This window comes from Manacus candei, unplaced genomic scaffold (assembly GCF_025592945.1).
Source record: "Manacus candei isolate 608988 ecotype Guabito, Panama unplaced genomic scaffold, ASM2559294v1 h1tg000016l, whole genome shotgun sequence".
NCBI classification, from domain to species: domain Eukaryota; kingdom Metazoa; phylum Chordata; class Aves; order Passeriformes; family Pipridae; genus Manacus; species Manacus candei.
In genome coordinates this window covers 6,293,524-6,320,074 of record NW_026138064.1, presented here as the reverse complement: position 1 = coordinate 6,320,074, position 26,551 = coordinate 6,293,524, and the positions used below count along the sequence as shown (strand labels likewise).

Genomic DNA, 26,551 nt, shown 5'->3' with positions numbered 1-26,551 from the left:
CTTTAAGCATGACGTTAAATCATGAATAGTCTTATGGACAATGAAGTTCACCTCTTTTCAAGTATGTGTCTCCAAAGGGAAACCAGCTCAGGGCATGTAATTAGACTGTTAAGGTTCTTGTACACTGAATCTTCAAACAAGCGTACTTGTTTCCTAAATAAAACTGGACGACTGAAATACTTGTATCATGAATAAGAAATGCACAATTTAAGCTTCTAGAAAAGGTTCTGCTTAGTAAGGCAGGTTTTTTTATACTTCAATGTTCTACAAACATTTATCTGATTTTCTTAAATACTTGTTCTTCCCTTCCCTCAAGTAAAATCAGATTTTGTTTATCCAGGACAGAGGTCAGCTGGCAATGAGTAAGAAAAAACCTGCTATTTTGAATTAAGGTACTGTTCATATCAATCTGAGATGGTGGGTTATACACACTATGTCAGACCTACTGAGGGTGCTTGCCTAAATTGTAATGTTTTTGAATTTTCTTCCATGATCCCTTTGAGTTCCTGAAGGGCCTTCAGAAGAAATGTCATAAAGTGTATGATATTCAGCAACTACTGAACCTTCAGCTGCATTCTTTTTCTTTTTTAAGGAATCCAATAAGACCTTAGGGCAATGGTAGTAAACTCAGTAATTTAGTGAAATATGATTTAATGATAACAAGTTAGATGAACACTTTTTTTTTTTTTGGTAGAGAGAGAATAAATATTTGATGTTGATATATCTTATCCTCGAGTGACTATTATAATAGAGTTTGTCAAAGAGTGACATGGTTAAGAAATAAATGCCATAACCAGGTATGGGACACATCTGCTTCTCTTTTATTTAACTGGAGTAGGCAAAAAGCCTCTAATGTCCTCTGACAGATTTGAAACAAGTGCTCACAGAAAGTCAGTTTCTTCCTGATGCTTAACTGCAAAATGTCAAGCAGTGGTAGCCTTCCTTAATTTTATGACAGAAAGCGGGAGTGTCTGCGAATTTAGATGATGCGTTATTCTGTGATGCAGGGACGAAGACTGTTAAAGAGCAAATACAGACACTATTACATGGTAACAGAGCCTCTGCACACTAATTTAGTCCCCAATACCTATGTAATGAGTGCATACCAACATTTGGTAGTGTCAAGTTTATTCGCAAGATCAGGCCAATAGGAATTTGGTTTCCAGCAAGGGGAGACAGGAAAAATGTGGTTTGGGCCTTCTATCCTGTGGTCTTGGTACAAAAGGCTGGTATTTTCGACGGTAATTTTATTAAAGCATTAGTCAGCGTTAAGTCCTTGCCCTAAAATACATTAGGTTTGCTAATACTGCCACCAATACAGCATAGTATTCACCTTTTGTCAGAACAGAGTATCTATAATATTTTTCTTAAAAGGAAGTGGGAAGTAGGTTTTTTGCACAGTTTCTGACAGACTTTTTTCTCATGAGTATTCATTGCATTGTTTTTCAAAACCATATAAATTTAAACTGGCAATATCTATTACAGCAAGGAATTACTTATCTTAAGTTATGAATTATATACCTTATTTTACCCACTACTTCTAGTTTTATTTGAATACCTCCCGATTCTGACAGCAGTATAGACTCAATACCTGGTCTCTGCTTCCAACTCTCCCAGCCATTCATCATACCCTTCTCTGCTCTGAGGGACAAGACTGTGTCGCTTTTGGAATTCCTAATATGAATTGATTTTTGTCAACATATTCATCAGCTCTTTCAAATACTCCATTAAATTTGTGAGGTATGCTTGTTGACTCTTACCCAGAGTCATATTTATCCTTTATTTCACTAACACTAATCTTTAAAAAAAAGCTGCTCTTGTTTTTCCTAGAAAGGGAGTTAGGTTATACTGTATATAACTTAAGACTAGTGCTGTCTATTCCAAAGCAAAAAAAACTGAACAAAAAACATGATCAGCATCATTCGTAAGTCCTCTGTACTGTACCAGGGCAGTACAAAAAGGAACAAACCCTTTAGTTTTGCTGTTTCATCCTTGAGTTCCATCAGAGTTCTTGGGTGAAAAATACCTGGTTTTGAGAATTTATTGCTCCTTTTGTCTTTTTCACAATCTTTTTCCTCTGCCCCTAGTTTGAGATAGGTCTTTCATTGAAGTTGACAGGAACTCATTTAGGAACAAGTTCTTCCTCCTCTTTCACAGACATATTCTAAAACGTGTCAGAGTTGGAGAAACTTATTTCCTTTCTTCCAATGCTTGCAGGTAGGTTTGGTAATCTCTGAATTAACTATTTCAGAAAAACATGAAGGATAAGCCTTTATCATATCTATCATTTTATATTTACCATTTTTCAAGCTTGCAACACCTAGAGACTGAGCTGAATGGAGTGTCAAACGAACACCAACATCTTGAATATAAGCCATTGTAGTCATAGGATAGATATTTGCTTGAAGAGGCAACTTGCTCATCATCAGTCTAGGCTGGATCTGCAATATGGACACAAACTTCAATAAAGTACATTCTTTTTGTGCATATAAACGTCAAAGACATTTTTAAACATTTATTCCATGTGCCTTGGAAGAACAATCACCATGAAAGCACTTATTCCACTGTATTATGTAGCTTTTTGGAGATTTGTGGCTAAAATTACCACTTTGGAAATGATAACTTTGGTGTACTTTTAGATCAAAGAATATTTTAAAAAATGTGAAAGATCCATCAAGGGAATCTACGAAAAAGATTATCACAGTTATAGAATGAGAGAAAACCTTCTCTCCTCTAGAGAGCAAGCAGTGAATAGATTCAAGCAGAAAAGGAATTGTTGATTTATAATATGAACTTATTAAAGTGCTACTCAAATTCTTAAATGGTACATGACAACTGAGTAGTAGTATTAAAATTACACTTAAATACTCACTGTCTCCAGCAAAATGCAGTACTACACCATAACTGGAAAAACAGTAGTCTCTTATTCAGCAGGCAAGGCTTTCAATGTATTTGGAAAACTATTCTTAGCAAGGAAGGAAGGTAAGGCAAAACAATATTTTTTTTCCTTTCTTTTGTGTGTGCTGCAGGGTTGAAGTTAAGACAATAGCCACACTATATTTCATCAGATTCATTATCAATAAAACCTAACACATCTGAAAATACTTCGCTTATTTACAATTCAGCTGCAAGGAGCTGTTCTCTGAGTTGCTGGTCCTTATACACAATCTGTTATTGTGCTATCCAAAGGGCTCTAATTAAATAGAACACGTAGAGGAAAAGAAGGCATGGAGATATACAAACAACTACATGGTGGCTTGTCATAACTTGCCTTTCTATAATTCTTAAGTTAAAAAGGATATAAAGGAATATTCAACAAACTCCTTAAAAGCAGTTACTTCTTCATCTGGTCTACATCAAATTTTATACAGATAAATATTAAAAAGCACTTCTCTTAAATGATTAGTGCAGTTTAACATGAGAGTTTGATTAATCTAATTCAAGATCTTTACATTCAGAAGGATTTAAACAGTCAAAACCTGACAACCTAGGCTTTTATAATTAATAGATGACAATTACCTGATATCCATTAAGATCAGTATAGAATCTATTTCGACTGTTAATGTCAGATGAAATTCTCATTGCAAGCTCACGATTATATTCTCCTCTAATGTCCACAATATTGGAAACTTCAAGAGACTGTCCTTCCAAACCTACATGAAAAAAGATGCATTTAAAATCTCTCAATTTTTAAAAGTGATTGCCACGTACGAAAGAATGACTGTGTTTCCAGAAGACAATGACCTAGTTTTGCACTGTTAGTTTTTGTTTTTCTGTTATACCTAACCAGATATTGGAGGCCAGTTCAGTGCTGTCTTTAAAAGCAGCTAATATCCTGGAGCAAGACCTGGTCATTCACAGACAAGAATGAAGTTACCTACTTCTTGATAGAACTGTTTGCCTGAGCATGAAACTGTGAGCAACTGTTTTAACCATGAGAGGGAGAATCTTTCTTTAGGACAGTGAATTAAGAAACTGTGCTGATATGACCACAACCAGGACACAAAACTTTGTTGACAGGGGAAAGATTCCTATTCATTAAAAGAAGGATTAGGTATCTGAAAATGCCAAAAAATTGTTCAGTGGGATTATTTTTTTCTACAGTGCCTAGTACTGAAAATTAAATACCTTTAATAATAGCCTGACCTTTTCAAACAGTTCAAGACACAGTTTGGAGCAGAACTGTACCATCATTCAGCGTGATCACTTCCATCCTTTCTGTAATCTAATGGGACTAACAATTGTGAAAAGAATTCCACCAAGCAGAACAGAGGTATGTATTTTTTATCTCATCTGCTTTAAAATCTGAATGCCACTTGCAGCAGTACCAGCAACTGTTAAATTGTTAACATTTACCAATGGTTATTATAATATAGTGCTAAATGAAAAACATTCAGTTCAGGTAATTACTTCTATTTTCCCAAGCCTAGTCTGGAAGAAGTAGATTTATAGGCTCCACTTTTATGTTCTTAGTCATAGATTTTCCAACTATTTAAAGCAGGACTACAAAAGTATGAGGACATCGCACAAGGATAAAGTAGTTTAGCTTAGAATTTTTAAATTACCAGATTCAAAATTACTTTGTCTTTTACTACTACATAATTTGAATTAATACAAAACTACAGTTATGAAGATAATAAAACATAAACTTCTGATTAAAAGAAACAACAAAATCATGTTGATATCAAAACTAGATGCCAATGGCAGCAGAAATTAAAAATCACTCAGTTGTCAATTACTGAACGGAGTTGTCAATGCAGAGTATTTTCTGCTCAAAATAACAGATTTCTAAAGCCAAAAGTGGTAAAAGCAGTGTTTTACCAAAATTGTTGAAGAAGCTGTAGGACTCAGAAGTATTGTCCAACAGTTGGATTAGCCACACAATCAGGCTTGCTCCCCCATGGCAAACAGGGTAGGTTACAACAGGACACCAGGTCTTTATTTAAAAATAAAATGTATGTTTATGCATATACAGCTATTGATTTCTTTCCACATACTTTGTTATTGTACCTACTTAGTAAGGCTTCAAAATATCTCATTTTAATTGAAATAATGCTATATAAATAACTTTCCTTACAAAGCCCAGGAAACAAACTTCAGCAAAACAATGATGCAAAGTTATCAAATTTTAAATTTTGAAAAAGAAAACTTCGCATGAAGAAATCAAAATGAAAACACGCCAAAAAGTGAACAGAAAATACATAAAATACATTTTGCATCATTTTTCCTTTTAAAAGCTGTACGCATGGAACAGGACTTTCACTGTGATGACCGAATATCTAATTGCGTAAGTACTGAAACATTGTGATGAATTAGAATTTGTCAGGAAAGAAAAAAAAAGAAAAAACTAGAGAGTACACTCACAAAGAAAGATAAACAGATCATCATCAACAGATGATGTCAATACCATTTTTGAAATCTAAGAGAAAGAAGGAAAAGAGCAAGGAAGGCTTTCAAAGTACTTATAGCATCATTATTTGGTTTTGAAGGTGTTTAAGAAAAATAATTAAATACTATAAATAAGATTTTAAAAACCACAAAGACAGTTTTGACACCTATGGTAAAAGTAATGCTAATACAAAACATTTGTAAGTTCCTTCCAGTGTTGAAAACATCAACCAGTGCTTCTTTATTCCAGTAAATACAAACAGATGAACAATGGAAAATGCATGTTTCTTAATTACAGAAAGATACACTTAAGCATGTTAACATTCTAGAGGAAAATAAATGTATTCAATTGCACTATGATTTCCTCCCTCTTTTATATTTTTAACTGGCCAATTTAATCAAGTTTGGAACGGTATAGACTTTCCAAAATTACTCTTTACCTAGAATGTTCTTGGAAATCAGCACCCGAACAGCAGAGAAACAAAAAACCAAAAGCATTACTGAAGAAAAAGCAAGCAAAACTGATACAATGTTATGTCCTAAGAGCAAATAAGTTGATATTTGGTGCTGGTGCCTCTCAGCAGACACAGTCAACTCTGTCATAAGCTCTTCCAGGCAGATGAAGGACATAACAGAGGAAGCTCACAGATAACTAAAGCCTACAGTTGTGAAATAAACTAGACTTCTCTACTAATGCCACTAATATTCACCCTTACAGTCTTTGCAACTTTAGAGAAGATATTGTTGTACCTCAGTCAGGAAGCTTGAAACTATGAAAGAAACCACATCATCTCCAAGATATTTCTATTTTTTTTCCTCATTGTCAAAATTTACAGTTACTTACAGCACTCAGATGACTCAGTAAAGTTTGGAGAGGTACCTCCAACAAATCTGTTGAGTTTACGTATACCATGACTTAATGACCACCATGATACTCAGAGAGGAATCATGATGCACTCAACCCATAAAGAGTTCAGTTTGATGAATTTTACACTAGTTCAGAAGTGCACTTAAACATTAAAAAGGCATCCGAGACTGCAGTGGTGAAAAATAACTGCCAAGAGAGACAGAATTTCACAACTCTTACCCTGGACTTTATATAGGCGCATGGTATGTGTCACATGGTGAAAAAAACAAACAACTTCTGAGAAAATCCTTCCATGAGCAACTCTTATTGTAGGTGGATCTGTAAAAATGTAAGGCTACAAAAAGAAAAGAGAAAGTCACAGTAAGTATTTTGGAAGTTTTGCATAAATGTAGTGTCAATAAATCAAAGTATTTAATAAATACTAAGTAGTATTTTATTTTTTACACATTTTTTTATTTTTTACTGTTCTATGTCTAAGTCTAGTCTAAAAGTTTAAAATCAAAAGATTACTCCCAATTTCAAATTCAGCAATTTCTCCTTAGAGTCTCACTTTTTCTTTAGCTGAAATTAGGCTGTCTCATTACATATTTCACAGGTATTTTATGAGGATTAATGGATAAAAGGTCTACAGACAAACACACTAAGGTATTAATATTGCATACATCTGGGTTGAGCTTTTTGGCTATCAAAATCTTAATTGCTAACCAGTAATCAATTACTATACTTCCATAATGGCTAACAGTTTACTCTATCAGTGGTACACCCTGCACAAGGAAAGCTGCCTCTACCTTGTCTTATGGATCAATTTGCATATCCTTTTGAAAGAGAAAGCTTTTTCTTTGTCAGAAGCAGCTACAGGGGCCAGTGGAGGTCCTTGGAATGCAGGGTAGGGTTGGGAATCATTAAGAAATGTCAATGAGGACTATGGCTTATTACTAATGCCTCCCAAAGAATAGGACAAATTTTGCATATAGTCAAATCAAAGAGATGAAGAAAACTGTTTTTCCATGTAATCAGGATATTCTGGGTCTTGACTAGGCAAATGATGACATTTTTTAAAAACAGTTGATTCCAACTAAACTGTATACACCAGTGGGAAATAGATGGGTGGCTGCAAAGGTAAAAAAAGGGTTAAATATTGAGTGTGTACAATGCCAAAACTGAAAATACAACACATGCAACTACTATTATAAGGAAACAGCTATAAATAAAGACTTCACTCAAAAAAACCCCATCCCAAATACTTGAAAAGCATGTTATGCAGAGAGATCTAAGCAGAAAGCTCTCAGAGTGTGACTGTCTTCCTTCTGTATGTACCAATGTCATAAGGACAGATCACAGTCTCTCTTCAAGCAACAAAACCAAAGATCAAATGTATCTTGAGGAAGGGTGGAAATCAAGCTTACATATATACAGACACATGTTAGAGAAGAACAAGTACAGGTAAATATCGTCCAATATTCTTTGAGCATGTAATTGTATGTATATTTACAGAGAAGATTTCAGGATGTATTGTATAAAAGAAGAAAGGAAAGAGACTTTCAGAGACTAAAAGCTTGCCTTCTCTATTCACATACATACTCTTAGATCTTCAGACAGAATACTGTTTAATAAAAGCTTTGCCAGTGCTCCAAGAAACAACTCTGTAACTATGAACTACAGGAATACTTTGTTCAGGAGTTTGAAAGAGGAATTATAATTGCTTACACTTTGATAAGATGGTTTGGTTTAGGGAGAGACGTTTTTTTTCTACTGACCACCTTACCCAGTTCATCAATACAAACTCCAAAAGAGTGTTTTGGAGTTCTTGATAGTCTACATGAAAAAATTATTAAATACTTCCATGGGGTCTCATCTTGTCACCAAGACAGACAAATGTTATCCATTATGAAAAATCAATTTGCTAGCTGAGAAACACAGGAGGAGTATGGTATTCAGAGGGCACATAAGCCAGATGAACTAATATGTTGAGATAAAGGGAATTTGAAGACCAGATCTTAGGTTAGAATTTGAGCTGGCTTTTGGGTTCTCTTATTTCCATGAAAAACTCTCAAGATCTGTAACTGTAGACTGAATTTTCCCCTTTTGGCAGAAGAGGTGCTATCTCCTTTTCTATCACACATAGGTAGAGAAGACAAACTCATTTAATCTGTGATTACATACTCCTGGAGTTAAAAATCCCACAGAGGAATGGGATTACTGACCAGAAGTTGGAATAATCAAACCCTTCAAAATTCTACCTGCAACACGAAGATACTCAAGTTAGCAATGATGGACTGAAACATCAACTAAAGGAACTCCCAGACAATGAACTGAGAAAGCTGAGGTCTTCAGGACAAGCAAATATTCTCAGCAATTTACTTAGGAGAATGTTACTTACTCAAACATCTTATGGTATTATTTCTGTTGTTTGCACGAACATTTCTCACTAGGACTCTCACTGGAGCCAACCAGCAAAATGGAGAGGTGCTAGACGAGTAACAAAGGAATATAAAAGGCTGTGCACTTAGTAGAAAAAACTACCTGAAGTAATTTCCAAAACCGAACATTGAAAAAACAAAACCAAACAAACCAAAAACCAAACGAAAATAAACAAAAAAACCCCACTCCACAAAACAAAATGAAAACATCACTTAAAGGAACTCTTTTCCATTGAGCTTTTTAGTACAAAACATGATGGTGAAATTTACAACAGCTATTAAAACACAAAGAAAGCTGAAATTAGATGGATTTAACAGCTCTTGGATTCTGGGCTATTGCCACAAACACTAAGTTCACACAAAAGAGTCTCAAGACTGCACAGTTAGCCAAATCAGCTTCTCTTCTGAAGATAAGGTAACCACTCGCATCATTCTGAACTATACAGAAAGATGAGTTGATAGAAAAGGAATTGTAATTTTGCAGATACTGCCTGAAACTAATGATTTTTAAAAAATAATAATTCATAATTTCACTAGCACATGCATTGAGAGAAATGTATCAAAACCAGTTTGCAAGCCCCTAATTCAGACACAGTGCTAGGAAAAGGCACAAAGGAGGAAGATGATTTACAGACAAGTTCTTACTGATACAATGAGTGGCAATATGATGTATACTCAAGTTCTGAAGGATGACTGATGTTTCCTGATTGTTGGGTGAACAGGAAAAATGAAGGAAAAATATGGTACTGACAGAACAGGAAACTCTCCTAATTCATATTTAGTGGTTAGAAAAGCACTAATCCTGGAAAGTGATTTGTTGATAGTCACCAGGAGACATACTATAAAGAGATAATTGCCCAGGTTTGCCTCACCAAAAACACTTCAATGAATCAGGCTTTTAAGCAGGAAAACATCTTTATGCATTGAATGTGCAATTATTCTCATGTCATCGTAAAGATCCTTGGAGAGATGCACAGGCCTGTGAAATGATCTTCGTCCTGGACCTGAACCACAAAGGTACTTTTGACATGAAAATGTGACTGAGAGGCCATGTGGAAAGAACAAACAACAACACTTTTTTGCAAAACCAACTTGACAAAGCCCCAGTCTGAATTCAGTTTTAAGTCTGCTTTGAAAATTATCTTGGACTAACAGACCTTCCAGCACGAAGGAATTATAATTAGTCACACCTTAAATTAGGAATAAAAATATTTTGGTCTCATATCCAGTGGTTGGTCTCAAGACTTCACATTCTACAGAGTTAAAATAAATAATTGTTACAAAATCTGTTCCACTCAGCTCCACTGGAATGAAATTCATTGTACAAGATTCAGCAATCTGCTGAAGTAGGTTTTGTTGTGTCTGGAAAGCAGTATTTTTCAGAAACAGGATAACAGAAATATGGGTCAAAGGGTCCAGAAACCATTTTTCTGTACTCATATTCAAGAAAAATACAACAACCTTCCTTTGAAAGAAAGTGGGCAGGAGGACTGGGGAGTAGGAAGCTAGAAATCTTAACACAGAATACTTAGAGTAAAATAATACCCCATGGTTTCCTAAGATGTCTTAAAATAATCACAGCAGGTTCTAGAGGGTGGAGATAACTAGAGAGATACCTTCACCTAAAGATTTACTGGCTTGTATAGAAGATAGCATGGCATATTGCAGCCTGAAAGTATGAAGCATGGGCAGTAAACCTTTTCCCTTGTAGTCAAGTAAAGCACTACTAACCCTCTTAGTGTGGCCAGGAAATTTCTGTTGATGTGGATGGCAAACTATGCCCAGGGGAAAGTTTTCCAACACAGGTGAATTGCTCTCAATAGGTCTGAGATTTTAAAAAAGAACTCAAGACAAAGCCTTCCAGAATAGTTGTTTCTCAATAGCAGATTACCTTTCATTTGGCAGGATTTGAGATTAGATTGGGCTAATCACATGTATTTTAACTCTAGCACTAGAAATCCTGCAGGGAAAAAAAAAGATCTCTTTTCTTATATAATCTGTTAGTACATAAGTACCTATGGGAGCTAGTACATACGCAGAATCATACACCTAGCTGCCTGAGGGAGAATCAAAATTTCCTGTGTCTACAAAAAAACCATCACTTTGATACTGAAAAAATTATTTGTGAAACAAAAAAATCAACTACTCACATTGATCCCACAAGCATTTAGCCTCTGACTCTTTGGAAAAAAATCTGCTTTTCTCTATTCTCTACGGATATTAAAAGGGTTCGTAAAAAGTCATCACATATTGTCTTGAATACATAGAAGAAAATCTAGACATCTAACTGTTTCAAAGCTTATTGAATACTGTTTTCTTTTCCCCCCCAAATCTAAAGACATACAAAATCACAAGAAATAAAAACATATTTTTCCTTCATAGATGGGATGCTTTTGTTTGTATTTGTTGTGAGGTCCAAGCAAATCCATTTCTTCCAAACCTTGATAACACTGTTAATGAGTAAAGCAGCACTGCCAGTTAAAAAAAACTAAGATGCTGCCTTTTTCCCTGGTGCTTTCCTTTTGCTCTATTTTGCAGAAAATACAAAGGCACAGTAGAAGGACTGTCCTACCTCTAGAGCTGCAGCACGGAGTCCCTGCTCTGTATCAGTGTTCTGGACTTTGCACTGGTGTCTTGGTCTGAGAGTGCTACTGAACTGGTTTCACAGTTTCACTCTTTGGAGACAGCAGGGTCAGAATATCCCATTACAAGACCCTGTGCCACAACCCCAATGGCAATGTTTTCCATGGTGTCATATACCCTAAAGTCCAGCAATTCTTTCAAGAGCAGTGACAAAAAGATACCAGTGCTCTGTGTAGCTTCTATTTAATACTCTGCAAATCACTGTCACTAACCCAGGTCTCTGCTGATGTCCAGGATGGTGCTTATACTAGAGGCCTAACCACTTCTTAGCAAGAATGCACTCGTTGCAGCATTTCAGGCTGGTTTTAGGTCACCCACGAGGATGATAAATCAAATGAAACTCCTGAAAGGTTTAGATCCATGGACATTACACTACACAGACCACCACTTATAACAGTCTACTGATGACCAGAAATGCATTGTATCTGTCTATTGTTCTAAACTGCAAACCTAGCATATTACAGCTCCGAGTTTCCAAAATTAAACTGGCAGAAGAACCCAACAGCAAAATGTCACTATAAGTACTATGGTTAGACAGATGATTAAACTAAATGAAGAAAAAAACATCCTGATTATTGCAGAACTAAAAGTAAAGTAAACCCAAAGACTATCAGATGACAAATTCACCAATTAACGAAGGCAAAGACAGGATATAACTGTACTCATATGAAAGGAAAATAATCCAACACAAATAACAATAATTCTTTGCAAATTTTGCAGTAATACACAGCGTGAGTGGGACAGGAAAAAAAGAAAAACAAAACACCTAGCCAAAAATCAAGAAAGCTCCTGTAATCTACCCTACTGCCAATTCAAAGAAGGATTGAGAAAATGTTAGTCAATCTATATCACACTGAGAACCCTGAACAGATGGTGTTTCTTTTCAGACAGAAAGTGTTAGTTTAAACTGTTTTAGAAACTACTATAGAATTATGTTGTTATTCCCAGTGGGACAACTTAATTAGTGTTATTAAAATGCAAGCCAAATGAGCCTTATGGTGAGGCATAATATTAATGAAGCAGAATTTTCAGGAGCATCATGATTTCATTTTTATTGCATAAAATGTTACAGAAGCTGAACACTACCCTTTTAAATGTTAACTAAAAATGCACTTTAATTTAATTTTTCTTTTCTAACTCTGCTTGCAGACATGTGACAGACTTTTTCTGTTTAAACCACAGCATTTTGCTACCTAGATTTTTTCAGACTATTTTTATAAAGCAAATAGCTTAATAGTGTAGTTAAAACTATATAACTGCTAGATTTAGTGATTATTGCTTTTACAAGAAAAAAGATGAATTATCATATATAATGAAAGTAGTTAGTGTGACCATGCAGCAGGTGAAAGGTAAAAATTAAAAACCATAACCAATATTTTTCAGGTATTCACAGATCAAAAACACCGACATGTAAAATTAAGAATAAATAAACCCTGTTTAACATATCTGAAGTAAATAATTATGAAACTGAAGAAACAATTATGAAATAGTTTAAAAGTCTCAACTCACAGCCCTCAAAATGTGTGCTTCTAGGAGAGACTGCTAAAAGAAAAGGAAACTGCTTTACAGACACAACAGGAAAAAAAACAAGGAAGCCTAACACCTTTCCCTGCTAAAAAACCCTAGAATGATTACTCTTGCCTCTTTCCTGAAGCAGTAAACATAGAACTCCCAGTTTGCCTTATGCATGCAACTTAGGTTTTCACAGAAGAAACTTAGCAGAAGAAATATGCCACAAACTAGCTAGCTTCATAAATGTTCATTATTTTATCATTTGCTTTCTGAAATATCACCTTTCCAGTTCCAAAAGGGGTATAGTAGAGTCTGTATGGTAATTAAGTTAGTGTAAAAACACTGCCATTTCTGAATTTCCAGTTTCAAAAGTAAGAGGACTAGCTGTTACTCTTCAGTAATTATACAGCTAAAAATACAGATAACCCCAGGCAACTAAATCAGAACAGTTGCTTCCTACTCTGTCTTTACATTCACCAATTGGGACTCAGTTTCTTAATTACTGTACTAAACTAAATATGCTAATATCAGCTTGAAAAGTACTGTGCTCTGAACCAGAAGCTCCTCATTCATAATAAAAAATATTAAAAATCAGAAAAATAAAGAAGCAGAAATTACTCAGCATGAATTTCACCAGGAAAAGTGACTTCTTTTATGGCTGATGACTTCTTTTATGGTATGAATAATGGTCACATCTCACTGGATTACTTGCAAGGGTAACAACTTTTTTGGTGAATCAGAAATATTCTTCATATTTTTGCATTTCCAGATTTCTACTGTATTTTTACTCTGATCCAGAGTTATAAAGTATGGACTCTTACCAATCATTTCAATAACTAATGTCATTATGTCTATCCACACAACTTTTATTTCAGTTTTGAGAAAAAACAGCTCTTCCAATCTGTATTTGCAGAATGCTTCAAGTTACTTCAAGATTATAATCTCTTTGCAAACAGAAGGTTTACCTTGGCATCTCCATCTGGTAAGAAGAGATAAGCTCCACTTTTATCTCGGTTACTTGTAGTTCCATACCAAGCAAACTCCACCTTCATTTGATGGTTTTTACCATCTTCTTTGGTATTTATTTTCTAAAAGGACAGAGATTCGTGTTTGAAATAGTTGACACACTTAATTTCCCACAAATAAGTATGGAAATTCTCAAAAAAAGTAAAACATAGGGTTTTGAAACAAAATGCAACACACCTCCAGTAATCCAGACATTCCTGAAAACCACAGTTTCATGTATGCATTTTCTAAGATTATATTATCTGCAGAATTCTCCATCTCTTTTATCTTGAAAATTCTGTCTGCCTTCTCCTGCCTACTATTCCTTATGTATATGTTATAGTCAGCTAAGACTGCTTCTGAACTCTCATCCGCTGAAAGCTGGTAAACTCCAATCCCAAGAGGTGGTAGATGTGCCACAAAAGAGATCTGTCGGGAGCAAATAAGAAGCCATTACTAAAAATAGCAAAATAACAACTGTTTGCACTAAATTTATGCTCAGGCAAACTCTTTTTTTTCCTGAATAATTTTAGGATGGTTGAATTTTTCCCCACACAAATGACTATGAATTTACAAATGACATTCCAAAATTAATAGCTGAATGCTAAGAAGAATTAACAAACAAAAATATCTGCATCACTAATTTGCCCAGTATCAAGATCACCATTATATTAGTGCAATAATAATTTTGAATCTTGTTAAGAAAAAATATTAGCTGTAATGTGTGGTTCTGAGCATCTTTGCTATTTATTGGAGATGCATGTGTACTGGATCAAGTGCACACAGATCTTACTTACAAGTTTAAAATTTACATTTAAAAATACAAAAAATTTAAATAACTAAATACAAGGCAAGTGCCTCATTTTCAATCTCTGGTTATTTAAGAGCTATAATCTGCAGAGAAGAGTAATATGCCAGGTACATCTCCAAAGCAATTTGCTTAGAATTTGAGGTCCAGATAAGTAATTTTATTTCCTCTTCCTCAAACAATGACTGTTAATTATTGTGCTGGTTTTGACTGGGATAGACTTAAATTTCTTCATAGTAGGATATATAGTGCCTGGTTTTAGTATTAACCACACTGATAATACAGGGATGTTTTAGCTACTGCTGAACAGTGCTTATGCAGCATCAGTCCTTTCTGCTTCTCATGCTGCTCAGGTTGGGGGTGCACAAGGAGCTTGGAGGGGACACAGACAGGACAACTGACCCTATCTGACCAAAGGGATACCCCAGGCCATGTGGTACCACACTCAGCAATAAAAACTGTGGGAAGAAAGAGGAAAAGACGGATGTTCAGAATGATGGCCCTTCCCAAATCACCACTATGCGTGATGAAGCCCTGTTTTTCTGGGAATGGCTGCCCACAGGACACAGTGAATGAATTCCCTGCTTTACTTTCTTGTCTGCACAGCTTTTGCTTTACCAATTGAACCATCTTCACCTCAGCCCACAAGTTTTCTCACCATTACCCATCCAATTCTCTCCCTCATCCCACTGGACCAGTGAGCAAGTGGCTGTGTGGGGTCGAGCTACTTAATTGGGTTTACCTCCAATAATTATTCCTTTGGGACACAACTGAGAGACACTTATGGAATTATCTTTGCAGGAATATTATCCTGAAAGAAGTTCTTATGTCAAAAGGAACCAGAATGTAAGCCTGAAAGTAATAAAGTACTATTACAATAATACACCACTACTGTATCACTAGGAATTTAATGAAATAAATTTCTGATGTGGACAATCTTCTATAATGACATATGATTCAAAAATTCTCAGAATCTTTGCTTCAAAAAAAAATCCAAAGGGTGGACTCAAAGACATATGTCTAGCTCAAGTATCTGGAAGAGAGAAAAAAAATCAGAATCTAAATGCTTAAGTCATTGCCCTTACAAGACCTTCCAGCTGGAGTGCTTGAGAACATACAGATTGTGTGACTGTGTGTATAGACCATCACTTGAAGAAAGAATCAGCTTTAGACAGTTAAGGGAAAAGACATACATTAAGTATTTTCTGTTCATGCAGCTGAAACTCATCCTTTAAATGTAATACATCATATCACAAAAGTTTACTAACTTATCATTTTAAGAAACATTAATGCTAAATCCTTGTATGTTTTCTAACTTTTTTTTTTTTTTGCTTAAAACAACTGAATGGTCTACAGAAGATAGAATTGCCAATACATAAAGTATGGTTTTCATTTTCTTCAACTATGAAGTTACAATATCTGTCAAAAATACTTTAATGTTTTTTACTTGAAGTAGTGTACCTGATATGCTTCATGTGATATTGTAGTTGCTCCATCCCACACAGCACTAATCTGGACAGTAACAGGTTTTCCCATTGGAGACAATAATTTAACTTTGGGTGAATTCACATGGACTGAAACCACTGAAAATCGCTCTTGTTCCGTGGGATTATATATCAAAAGGTATCTGAAAAAACATATTTACTAAATTATCTCTTGGTAACCAAGTTTCCTCCTTCAGGTTTAGTACTACTGCACATATATTTTACATACAGAGCATTAAAACAACATTAGAACAACAGGTACATACCACAACAAATAAATATACAAAACATAGCCAGGAAACAATGGATATTCAACATCAATTCTCTGCAGGTCTTCTTTTCTTAATGCTAGTACTTCCGCAAGAAATTTTGAATATATCTTACCAAAAAATACATTAATTTATCCTGTTAATTACTAAAGAATTTCTATTACAGTTGCAAGCACAATCGAGATATTTAAGGGCATTTTAAATTTATTTTTCAGGTTGAACTATTCAATTCTCATCCACAACTGCCACCCCTTTAACACAGTTTAGAAACGATGAAGTAATAAACAAAACTTGCTGTACAGATATATATATATGTGACATATATTCATTAAAGGAGGTAGTTTGTCTCTGCTCTAAAGGAAAGTACAAAATTATTTAAATTATAATTTACCAACATTCATTATGGCAACTGTTTGCATATCTTCACAGGTGTATATGGAATAACTATTTTTTAATGTAATCTTATGCCTTTTCTTCCATTTGAATGCAGATTATATTATTAACTAAAAGAATCAGTCCTGAGTTGAATAGACTTTATTTGCCTATATTTTTTTTAATTATTATTACAGGTTCATAAATTGTAAGTATAGAAAAATGAAATTATACCAGAACATTTGTGCCTCACGCACCTGTAGGACTATCATTGTACTTCATGTCTTTTCATTGACAAGCTCAAAGGATGCACCATTTACAACCGTTTTCTGAAGTTTCCCTCTATTCATGTCATCCTTTAAACAAAGAACAAAAATTCTATCTTCTATCTTCTTGATCCTCCCCACTGTAAAGCACAATTTACTCCTCCATGAGTATCTTTCAACAGTTTCCACGCTACCCATTTCTTATTTATCAAATCACTCCTTTAACATTTCTCCTGAGTAGATTCTCCTCAGCACTCTCTGTTCTATTTCCTATGCAGATACCTCAGGATTCAGTCTGTGGTTTTCTTTCCCTTCAAATTTAATTACCCCCTTCCCAGATCAAACCACTTCACCTAGCATTGTCTCCTTCCACCCAAACTACAAATTTGTCACTCAGGTCTTTGACTTAAAGATCACCTGTACCTTGAACCTCTTCCCATAATCTCACATTCTGACTGTAACTCTTCCAGGTTCCTTACTTGAATATTTAGTTGCTCTGTGCTCCATTATTCACTGGCACTACAGCAAAACTAAGGTCCTGTGAACAAGTTACTTACATAACTAAACCCTTTAATCTTTTCTCTTTTCCAACATTAGCTCTGTAGAGACTGAGGGTAGCATTCTTTCTACACACATGCCAGAGGACAGTAAGTTCTCCCTGGCACCATAAACTTTGGCAAGCAGTGGACAAAACTGCTGAGATGACACTTTGGAAATAAGGAAATAATAAAACTTCAGGGTTGAGAGACAGCAGCAAACTGCTTCGAGGTAATAAGGAAACACACATCTAACTCCTCCTTATTCTGAGACTGAGGACTTCTACACAGTTATGCTGTAACATCAGACTTAAATTAATCTACCACTATACCAAGAATGTAATACAGACAAACAAGGAAAATCCTTCCTTTTTCTCTGTAGTGCTGAAAATTCTCAACTACTCTTTTTTCATCCTGTTCTTTGATTTTTTTTTTGCAACACTAATTTTAACAAATGCAGTTTTGCTCTACAGATATGCAGAATCCTAAGGAGGCTATTGTTTTCCCCTTATCTTTTCACTGCCTTCCTCTTTTTTCCAGTGTCAGACTTTGACTGGTAAATTCCACAGCACTTCACTGCTACCCTATTATCTCATAATCAGCAGGAAATGAAAAGTCAACTCCAATTTCTCATTAGCTGAATCAACAAAAATCAGAGGTTATATTACCTTTCTATATCAAGAACCTTTGGATTACCTGCCATACACAGAATGAGTTTCCAATAAAAATTATTTTCCTTTCAACTCTTTAGATACCTGTGCTGAAGGATTGTTAAATCATGACTTCTATGCATAACAACAAATTTCAATGTATATTTGTGGTCACAACAAAGAAATGCTTTGGGATGCTCTCTTTTACCCTGTTTCATGTTGAAGACTCCTACATTACCAGACAATGTAACAGTTAACCATATTCTTGGTCAGCTTTTGGAGTCTTTAAGAACTTGTCCAAGACTTTCTTAGAGCCTCTCCAAGACTTGGGTAGGTTATTTTACACTTCTCCTTAACTGGGGTTAACGTTCTTTTGGGATAAGATTTCAAATTAAATGTTTTGGTTAATCTTAATGATTTTTTTGTTTGGTTTGGTTTGGTTTTTAAACAACATTTGTGGAATCAAAACCTAACTAAACCAACACCGGTCTCAGTCTCACCCATTAGAAAGTAGTAACAGAAAAAAATAGAATAAAATACTTTTTAAGAATTTCTCATATTCCTTCAAAGAAGAAGGTAAGAACTCTGTCAGGAACAATACAGATTAAGAGATTATCCAATCCCAAAGCTCAAAGTAAATCCTAATTCTCACCTATCAGCAGAACATTACAAAAATATTTTATTTATTCAGTTTGTTTATACAATGGAATTCCTCAATTCTTATGCCTCCAAGTAAAATGTGAGCCTATGCATATAATAAATTTTCAGTAATGCTACACATCCTCATTAAATTTAAATTATCTGCCAAGCAAAAACATATTAGTGCAAAAATATTTCCAGGAACTTTGTTCACCTTCCCACAGATATAAACATGTTTCACAACTTTAATTAGTCGCATGACAAATTTACCCATGACAAAAGACCTTAGGAACTGCCATATTATTATTATTATATTTCACCAGACTATTTTTTTTTAATTTGGATAAAACAAAGCTCTTGTTATATCAAGATACATACATTTTATACCTTCTTGAATCAATGCATTATGTGTGTAGAGAATAATAAGGCAGTGAGATGAAGCTACTAATGACAGGGCAGATTTTCATCAGTTGAAATGCAAGCATTTTGCCTAGATGCTAATTTTTTTTTTTGAGATATTATTCCAGCAAAACTGAAGTATTTATACTAAGTAAGATGTAATTACTGTGCATATGCAAAAGCACTGTCTAATGTAATTAAAACACTTTTCTTCCAAAGTACCATTCAACTCTCACCCTTAAATAACATCCCATTATAACAATTTTAAATTTTATATGAAACAAAAGAGCTACACTTCACTCAAGCCGTATCATTGCAAACAATGTCATACAAAAAAGTTGAGCAAAACTGCTTAATGCATTACAGTTACATTACACATAGAAGCATTATTGATAATAATTAAAGGGTTTCTATCCCATATTTTAAGGTAAAACCATTAATATTACTGTCTTTCAGAAGCAGCAAGCAAATATTTTCTTTTCATTATTCAGATCACTGGTCCTTGGCAATAGCACCAAGAAAACTATTAAAGTTCACATCTTTCATCCAGTTAAAGAGTGACAGGGTTTTAATGCTTATTGGTAAACTTCATATAAAAAAATTTTATCTGAAATATTTTACTTTAGAAACACCATTATGGCCAAATGTCAGTCATAATTTCTTTCACTTATTCAAGTAATCTAAGAATTCTGAAACTATTTTAATATAAAATGTACTGAAACAAAAGGAAATCATATAACTTTCCACAGATAACACCATGACCAGTTCACTCACAGAGACCACATATTTCATCTGTGCACAGGGAGCACAACTTAACTGCTCTCAGCCCATCAAAAAATGAGAAATGGGTGCAGATTTCAGATCTTAATCCTAAACTGGATTAATCATAAATATTTGCAATTTCAGAGAAGCAAATCCTAACACCTGTTTTTCAGACACTTTTGGAAAGATATGTTTTGAATTTTTTTACCCCATACTTTTTTGGGTGTCTCAAACTCAGAACTGGTGTCTCTTAGTCATACAAGCATGACCACTTTCCCTAGATAAAACCTACCATATACCATTAATAAACCCTATTAAATGCACACATTCAAGTATCAAAGAATATTTTTTGACTATTCTTTCCTGCAATACAAGATTTAACTTGCTGTGGAACATTTTCAGCCAGAGTAAGAAACAGCCACTCTCCATTCTTATTTCAAATACTTTCATTATTAAAATATCAGGAAAACATGTAAACCGGTGTACCTTTATTTACAGGCAAAAATACTAATAAAGATGATTCAGATCTCTAACAACTTTAATCTTTGCCTCCTAAAAGAATATTTTTTCTTAAACTGAAAAGTTTCATTATTTTAAAAGACCATTGTTTTCTGTTTCACTGATGTGCATCAATATATGGACACATATATTGATATAAACATTTACCAGTAACACTAAATTACCATTTTCTTTTAAAGTTCATTCAATGCTGCCTTCACAAGGGAGGCATTCAACTAATGCAAGAAACTACAACTCACTACTAGTAAAAGTCAGAGGGTCACCAGTGACAAAGGCTTATTCAGACCACCTCTTCCATACGCTTGGATTCACTACAGCTTAAGACAACAGCTTTCATTGCTCAGCAGAGGATCTTTATTCAAATAAGCTTTGAAAAACAATTCAAAGCTCAGACTGACCAGGCTTACTAAAATTTCTCTGACAAACCCTCTAAGACAGATTGGAACATTTCACATTATAAATAGTTTCATTAGAATCAGTTCCCTACACCCACATGCACAATTTTAATGCAAAAAGTTACAAGAACAAGATCTACAAAGCTAGTTTCTTTCACTCTTCTCCTATAGAGGCTAAGTTAAAACACATTGAGTGGTGAAAAAAAAAAAAAACGCAACAAGTACACCCAAAACTGAGAAAAGGTACAAGCCATGAAGCGAAATGATATAGTAGATCAAAGGCCTTCTACTGAAGAATGAAAGAAAACTAACAAATGCACATAAATTCTGAAATATCAAGAGGAGCAGTAATGAAAACACATTAAAATGCTTTAAGCTATAGAGAAAAGGAATTAAGTAACTACATATGTTAAAGGTCACCAGAATAACTGGTGGGTTAGAAATCAGAATTCAGCTAAAAATGTATTCTGAGATCTTGGCAGTAGATGGACTTCGATAGACTAAGACTTTAGAACTCTAAGCAAAACTGAGATTCTCTAAAAAAAAAATCATCTCACTAGGATGATAAAGAGAAAATCAAAACTGTTTCATATCTTAAAATTGCAAGAAAAATTACTTTGAAAGATGTGAGAAGAGTTAATAAGTAGCAACATTTAATTACTAAACAATGATGTGTATAAGGTGGAAAGAAACTAGGGCTTAGTATTTAAACTGCATAAAGCACTTCTTGCCATGATAGCTCCCAAAAATACCATTAAAAAATCTGAATTATGTGGCTTCTGATGTATGTTTTGAAGCTTAAAAAAAAACACCAAACAAAAAAGTCCAAGAAATACAGAATTCTAAAAAAATGCTATGAATTGACACACACAAGCCCTGGGTGGTCCATATCTTTGGGGATGGAAGTATATGGAACGAAAAGAACAACCACCTACTTAAACCAGATATTTATCTATGCATTGCAAATATGTACAACTTCCCCTGAAGACTTTCATGATTCTTGCACTGAAGCCCAAGACAACATGTACATACTTATTTTCCTCATTTATTTAATACAGAATAAAACTAAAAATAACTTGACCACAAAAATTCCTCTCCTGTTATTTAAAAAGCTCTTTCCTTGCTTTAGAGGTCCATGGGGAAAAACTTTGAATCAAACCTAACCATAACAATTCTGGAAAACTCTGAATATTTTCCCAATATACTCAAAATACTAGGTAAAAAAAAAGTTATGTCAAGCTACCTATCTCTGTTCAAAGCACTTACGGTTCCTCACATAAGATTTGAGGCTTCCTCAGTCAAAAGCATGATTAACATGACTTTTTAAGTAAAGGTCCACTCATTCATTTTGTGTACCTTTCTGCTACGAACTACTAAAGATTGACAAAGCCCATAAACCAATTTTTCTGAAAATAAATGCCATATATACAACTTTAATGATTTTTTTCTTTTTAATAAGGGGTTCAGGATATTATCTGTTCATACTGACTTTTTGGTTATACAGAAATCAGATATTTTCCAACATCTCAATCCATATTCTGTTCTTAATATTCTTTTAGGAACAAGACTCGTCAAATGTCAACTGTGCAGGCTCATGATTGTGACACTCTTCTAGACAGCAGATTAATGCTTTTTTCCTAAAACTCTTCTGTCAGTTACTAAATTGAGCTTCAGAAACTGTATGTTTTACAGCATTTCAAGACACTTCTGATTCCTATTCCAAATCCAATTAGTAAGAAAGTTATGTAACAGAGAAAGTTTTGGACAAAGTCATTCAAAACCTCATGCATGAAAATCATGCGACCAATCCACTTTCCAAACATATTGAAGTCTGATTATTGTTTCTTTTAAAGAAAATTTGGCTCTGAGAGTATTTAAACTATCTGTATTTCCCTCTCTGTAACATGAATATTTATTTCTGAAATGTGAAAAAGTTCTCATGATTTCATCCAAATTATACTTTTCTTATAATGTATTTTTTATTATATTTTATTATGCTATTCAAAACACTGAACTCTATTTCTCTGTGCACCTTGCACTATTATCAGTGACATCTGGCCCACAACCTTCTTTTAATAGAGGCAAACCCTACGAAAAAGAAGGAAACAAAAAGCATCTAAATCAGTGTGTCAGTTAATTTTGCCACAAGAAGTCCACAGTCCCCTGAGGAATTATTTAATGTATTTTTGAAGAGATACGCATGGATACTTTTCCAATAGCAGAGAAATTATTTTCTTCCTAGTTCTTATTCTGAAAGGGAACAAAATCAGTAATATCCGTTAGATGGAATCATTCTGCATCAGAGGTTTTTGTGGTTTTTTTTTTCCAAAAAGGGAAATACACTTCCATGTCAAGCCATACCAACTAATTTACAGAAAAAGAACTTCTGGGAGACAGGGAGACGGAGGAGTGTGGAGAGGTAGAGGGAAAATGAAGGATTTTCCAGTATTAGGAAATTTCTTGACCCTTTGCATTCCTATAGAGAATTGATCTGTTTCTGTTAATCTACATAGTTATTACACTACTCCATAATCCTCACATCATCAGAAATCTACCTTCCCACAGTAGTGAAAACAAAACCTACAAACAACAAACCCCTCCACAAAACCCCACAAGCATTACTCTATAACAGTAGGTCTGCCAAGTGACAAAATAACATTTGTCACTTGGAAAAATGGAAAAAAAACAGAGGAAAAAAACCTTTTTATCCTAAACAGGAAATTCCATTGGCCTGTATGACAAACAGAGTATAAATTGTGCTTGTGCATTAGGGACAGCAACTCGAAGCAGAGATGTTTTTTTATTAGAGCAATGAGTTTTCATATAAACATCAGGCAACACTTCAGATCACAGGAAGGTCTTGCCTGCCTTAAACCAATCCACTTTTCTCTTTTATTCCACTTGGTCAGGCAGAAGTCTGTGTACCAAACAGACTAGTCTATAATCTTACATCATGCTAGGTACAACAAAGTATCCTATTTTGCTATCACTCTCAAGACTAAATTGAAGAAAGGAATTAAAATCTAGATACTAACAAAAAACCCATTGGACTAGAAGGTTGCTGTAGCTTGACCTCAACCAAAATGAGAATTCAGTAGGATAAACTTTGACAAATGCTGCAATCACTGTTCTTGAAAATATCCAAAACTGATTATAATGTTTTGCAGCTCAAGAACCAGTTTTGTTAATATACAATTGTATTTTTAGTTACTTTAAACAACATTTTCTCCAAGTATGTCTTCATTTTTTCCATTGCAAGTATAATACAACTCTTTGTAACAAACCTCTATGTATTTATCTTCTTCATTATCAGTCTTTTCAAACTAAACAGATTATGCTTTTTCAACATCTCTTTGGTTGCTTTCTTTGAATTAGTAATCATTTCCTGTTCACCTTTCAAGTCTCGTCTCTCAAAGTATGTTTTCAAAAACTAGATACTTTTTTCACTCTTCATCACTTTTGAGTATAGCACACTATTTCAGCTGTATTTTAAACAGAATATTTCCATTTCAATCACCCAAAAGCAAAATTGCTTTTGATACCATACAAGTAACACTCTCAGTCTGAACTTCTGGAATGCCTAGTCTTCTTCTGCATCACTATTGTCTATTTGATTAGTCAACACATTATTCTTCCACTTGCCTGCTTCATTTCATTCTCTGACTACAAAATAATGCCTCCAGTTTACTAAGATAGTTTTAAATACTAATCCTATATAGAGTGTTTGTTCCCAGTATGACTCCAAATTTATAATCTATTTATGATTACTCTATTAGCATGACTGACAGAAAAGGAAACAACTTGTGACTTTATTATCTGACCTAAAGAATTCCTTGTTTGTATTTGGCTTCGCTTTGCACAAAAAAAATTCCCCCCTACTCAGATACCAAATTATATAATTTGAATAATATGTGATATCCAACATTTATCAATGAAAATTTAAAAAATAGCTAGGTAACCAGCTGTTGAGATACAGTAGATACTGAAAACATTACGATTCATAACTATACAATCCAAGACATTTTATCAAATAAAGAAGTCTTTTATGAGGGAAAACTTATGAGATATAGTGTCAGATGTAAACATGAAATTTGGGGGAATGGGAGTATGTGTGGTTTAATAAAAATCAAATTAAGCTAAGAGTTGTCTATTTAGTCTCTATCTAGAGTAAAGCAGGTTATCCCCAAAAGAAGATCCCAACAGCTTCCCAAGAGGCTTTTCATTAACTGGATAAAGCTTAAAGAGATTTATCAGCTTACCTAACTGGATAAAATAAATAATGCTAATGTGTTCCTCTGCATCACATTCAGATAAGTTTTTTCATTCACCAATACTGTCACAGATGTAGCAAGAAAAAAAAAGTCAATTTACATCTAAGGAGCAAATTGTAATCCAATTAAAATGTATATTATAGAGTAGAATATTAATCTTGAATACATATAATCAAATATTATCAAATATGAAGAATACTAAAATCTTTTTTCATCTTCCTAATAAGACATCTTTTGCAGTTTATGAAAAATATCATGCAGAAGAATTAGTAGGAAGGTAATCTCAACCTGAAACTACAGGCACACAATATAAATTTGTGCTGCTTTCATAAGGTAGAAAACAGTGGAAACAGAATCTATTATCCACAGATCAGCTCTTCATTTCAATATCCAACTGGTGACATCAAGAAATAAAAAAGAGATACTATTAAAAAATAAGTAAATTCACAAGAATTCAGTAGAGACTAACACAATGTAAAATAATGCTATGATTATAACACTATTTGAAGAACAAGTTAAGCGTGTAGTTTAGAAATAGAGCTATGGTAAAATTAAATATTCTTTCTAAAAGCCATTGTGGCTGACAGTTTGGATTAACATACAAATAAATAAAAACATGATCCTGTGCTTAAAAAAAGTTCCATTATCTTAGTTTGACATTTCAGAATCACTCCAGGATTACCCTTCCTACTGACAAACCCAAAGCTGAATTTTAGGCTCATTAATGAAGGGGAGAGAACTCACACACATGCATTCCTATGAATTCTCTTTTTTTATAACTCTACAGATAAATCTTTATAATATCCATTGCTCATGCAAAAGGCACAGAGTTAGGCAGACGACAGACACATAATCCAAACCTCCACTCTCACAGGCAACAGGAACTTTGTATGTCTTTCTCAAGAACAAACCATGGAACACCCTCAAGAAAACAGCATTCACAATAAACAGACAACAGCACAGCAAGAACTACAAATTTTGAGAACACAAAAATATCAACATCAACCTAAGACAAGACTTTTAAACGTTATGTACCTATTACATATGCCAGATACAAATACTTCCTATATGATTTAGATGGATTGTAGTGGCACACATATCCTAATCTGGAGCACATAACTACTCTCCAGTTAAGGATAAAAGGATTAAGCCCAAAGGCACTATTTTAAATTTGTCTTTTACCACAAAGTTGTGAGGTGTTCTGAGGTCCAAGATGGGCTTGAAGCCCCCTGACTTTTTCAGGATCAGGAAGTACCTTCACTAAAATCCTTTCCTTGTTCCTCTTGTAGTGCAGGCTTTATAAATCTGCATTTAGAAGGGAAAAAAAATCTGGTTCAGAAGAGCA

General features: G+C 34.3%; 1 protein-coding gene across 1 annotated transcript in view; it reads right to left on the bottom strand.

Moving 5' to 3' along the window:
* The window catches only part of MAN2A1 (mannosidase alpha class 2A member 1), a 109,495-nt gene that overhangs the window by 21,941 nt on the left and 61,003 nt on the right, over positions 1-26,551 (bottom strand). Inside the window, exons 13-18 of the mRNA XM_051782576.1 lie at positions 16,106-16,271; positions 14,035-14,265; positions 13,797-13,919; positions 6,476-6,590; positions 3,520-3,653; positions 2,300-2,441 (exon numbers count right to left, since the gene is read on the bottom strand). Coding sequence (XP_051638536.1) covers positions 2,300-2,441; positions 3,520-3,653; positions 6,476-6,590; positions 13,797-13,919; positions 14,035-14,265; positions 16,106-16,271 — 911 coding nt within the window. The remainder of the gene's footprint in view (positions 1-2,299; positions 2,442-3,519; positions 3,654-6,475; positions 6,591-13,796; positions 13,920-14,034; positions 14,266-16,105; positions 16,272-26,551) is intronic.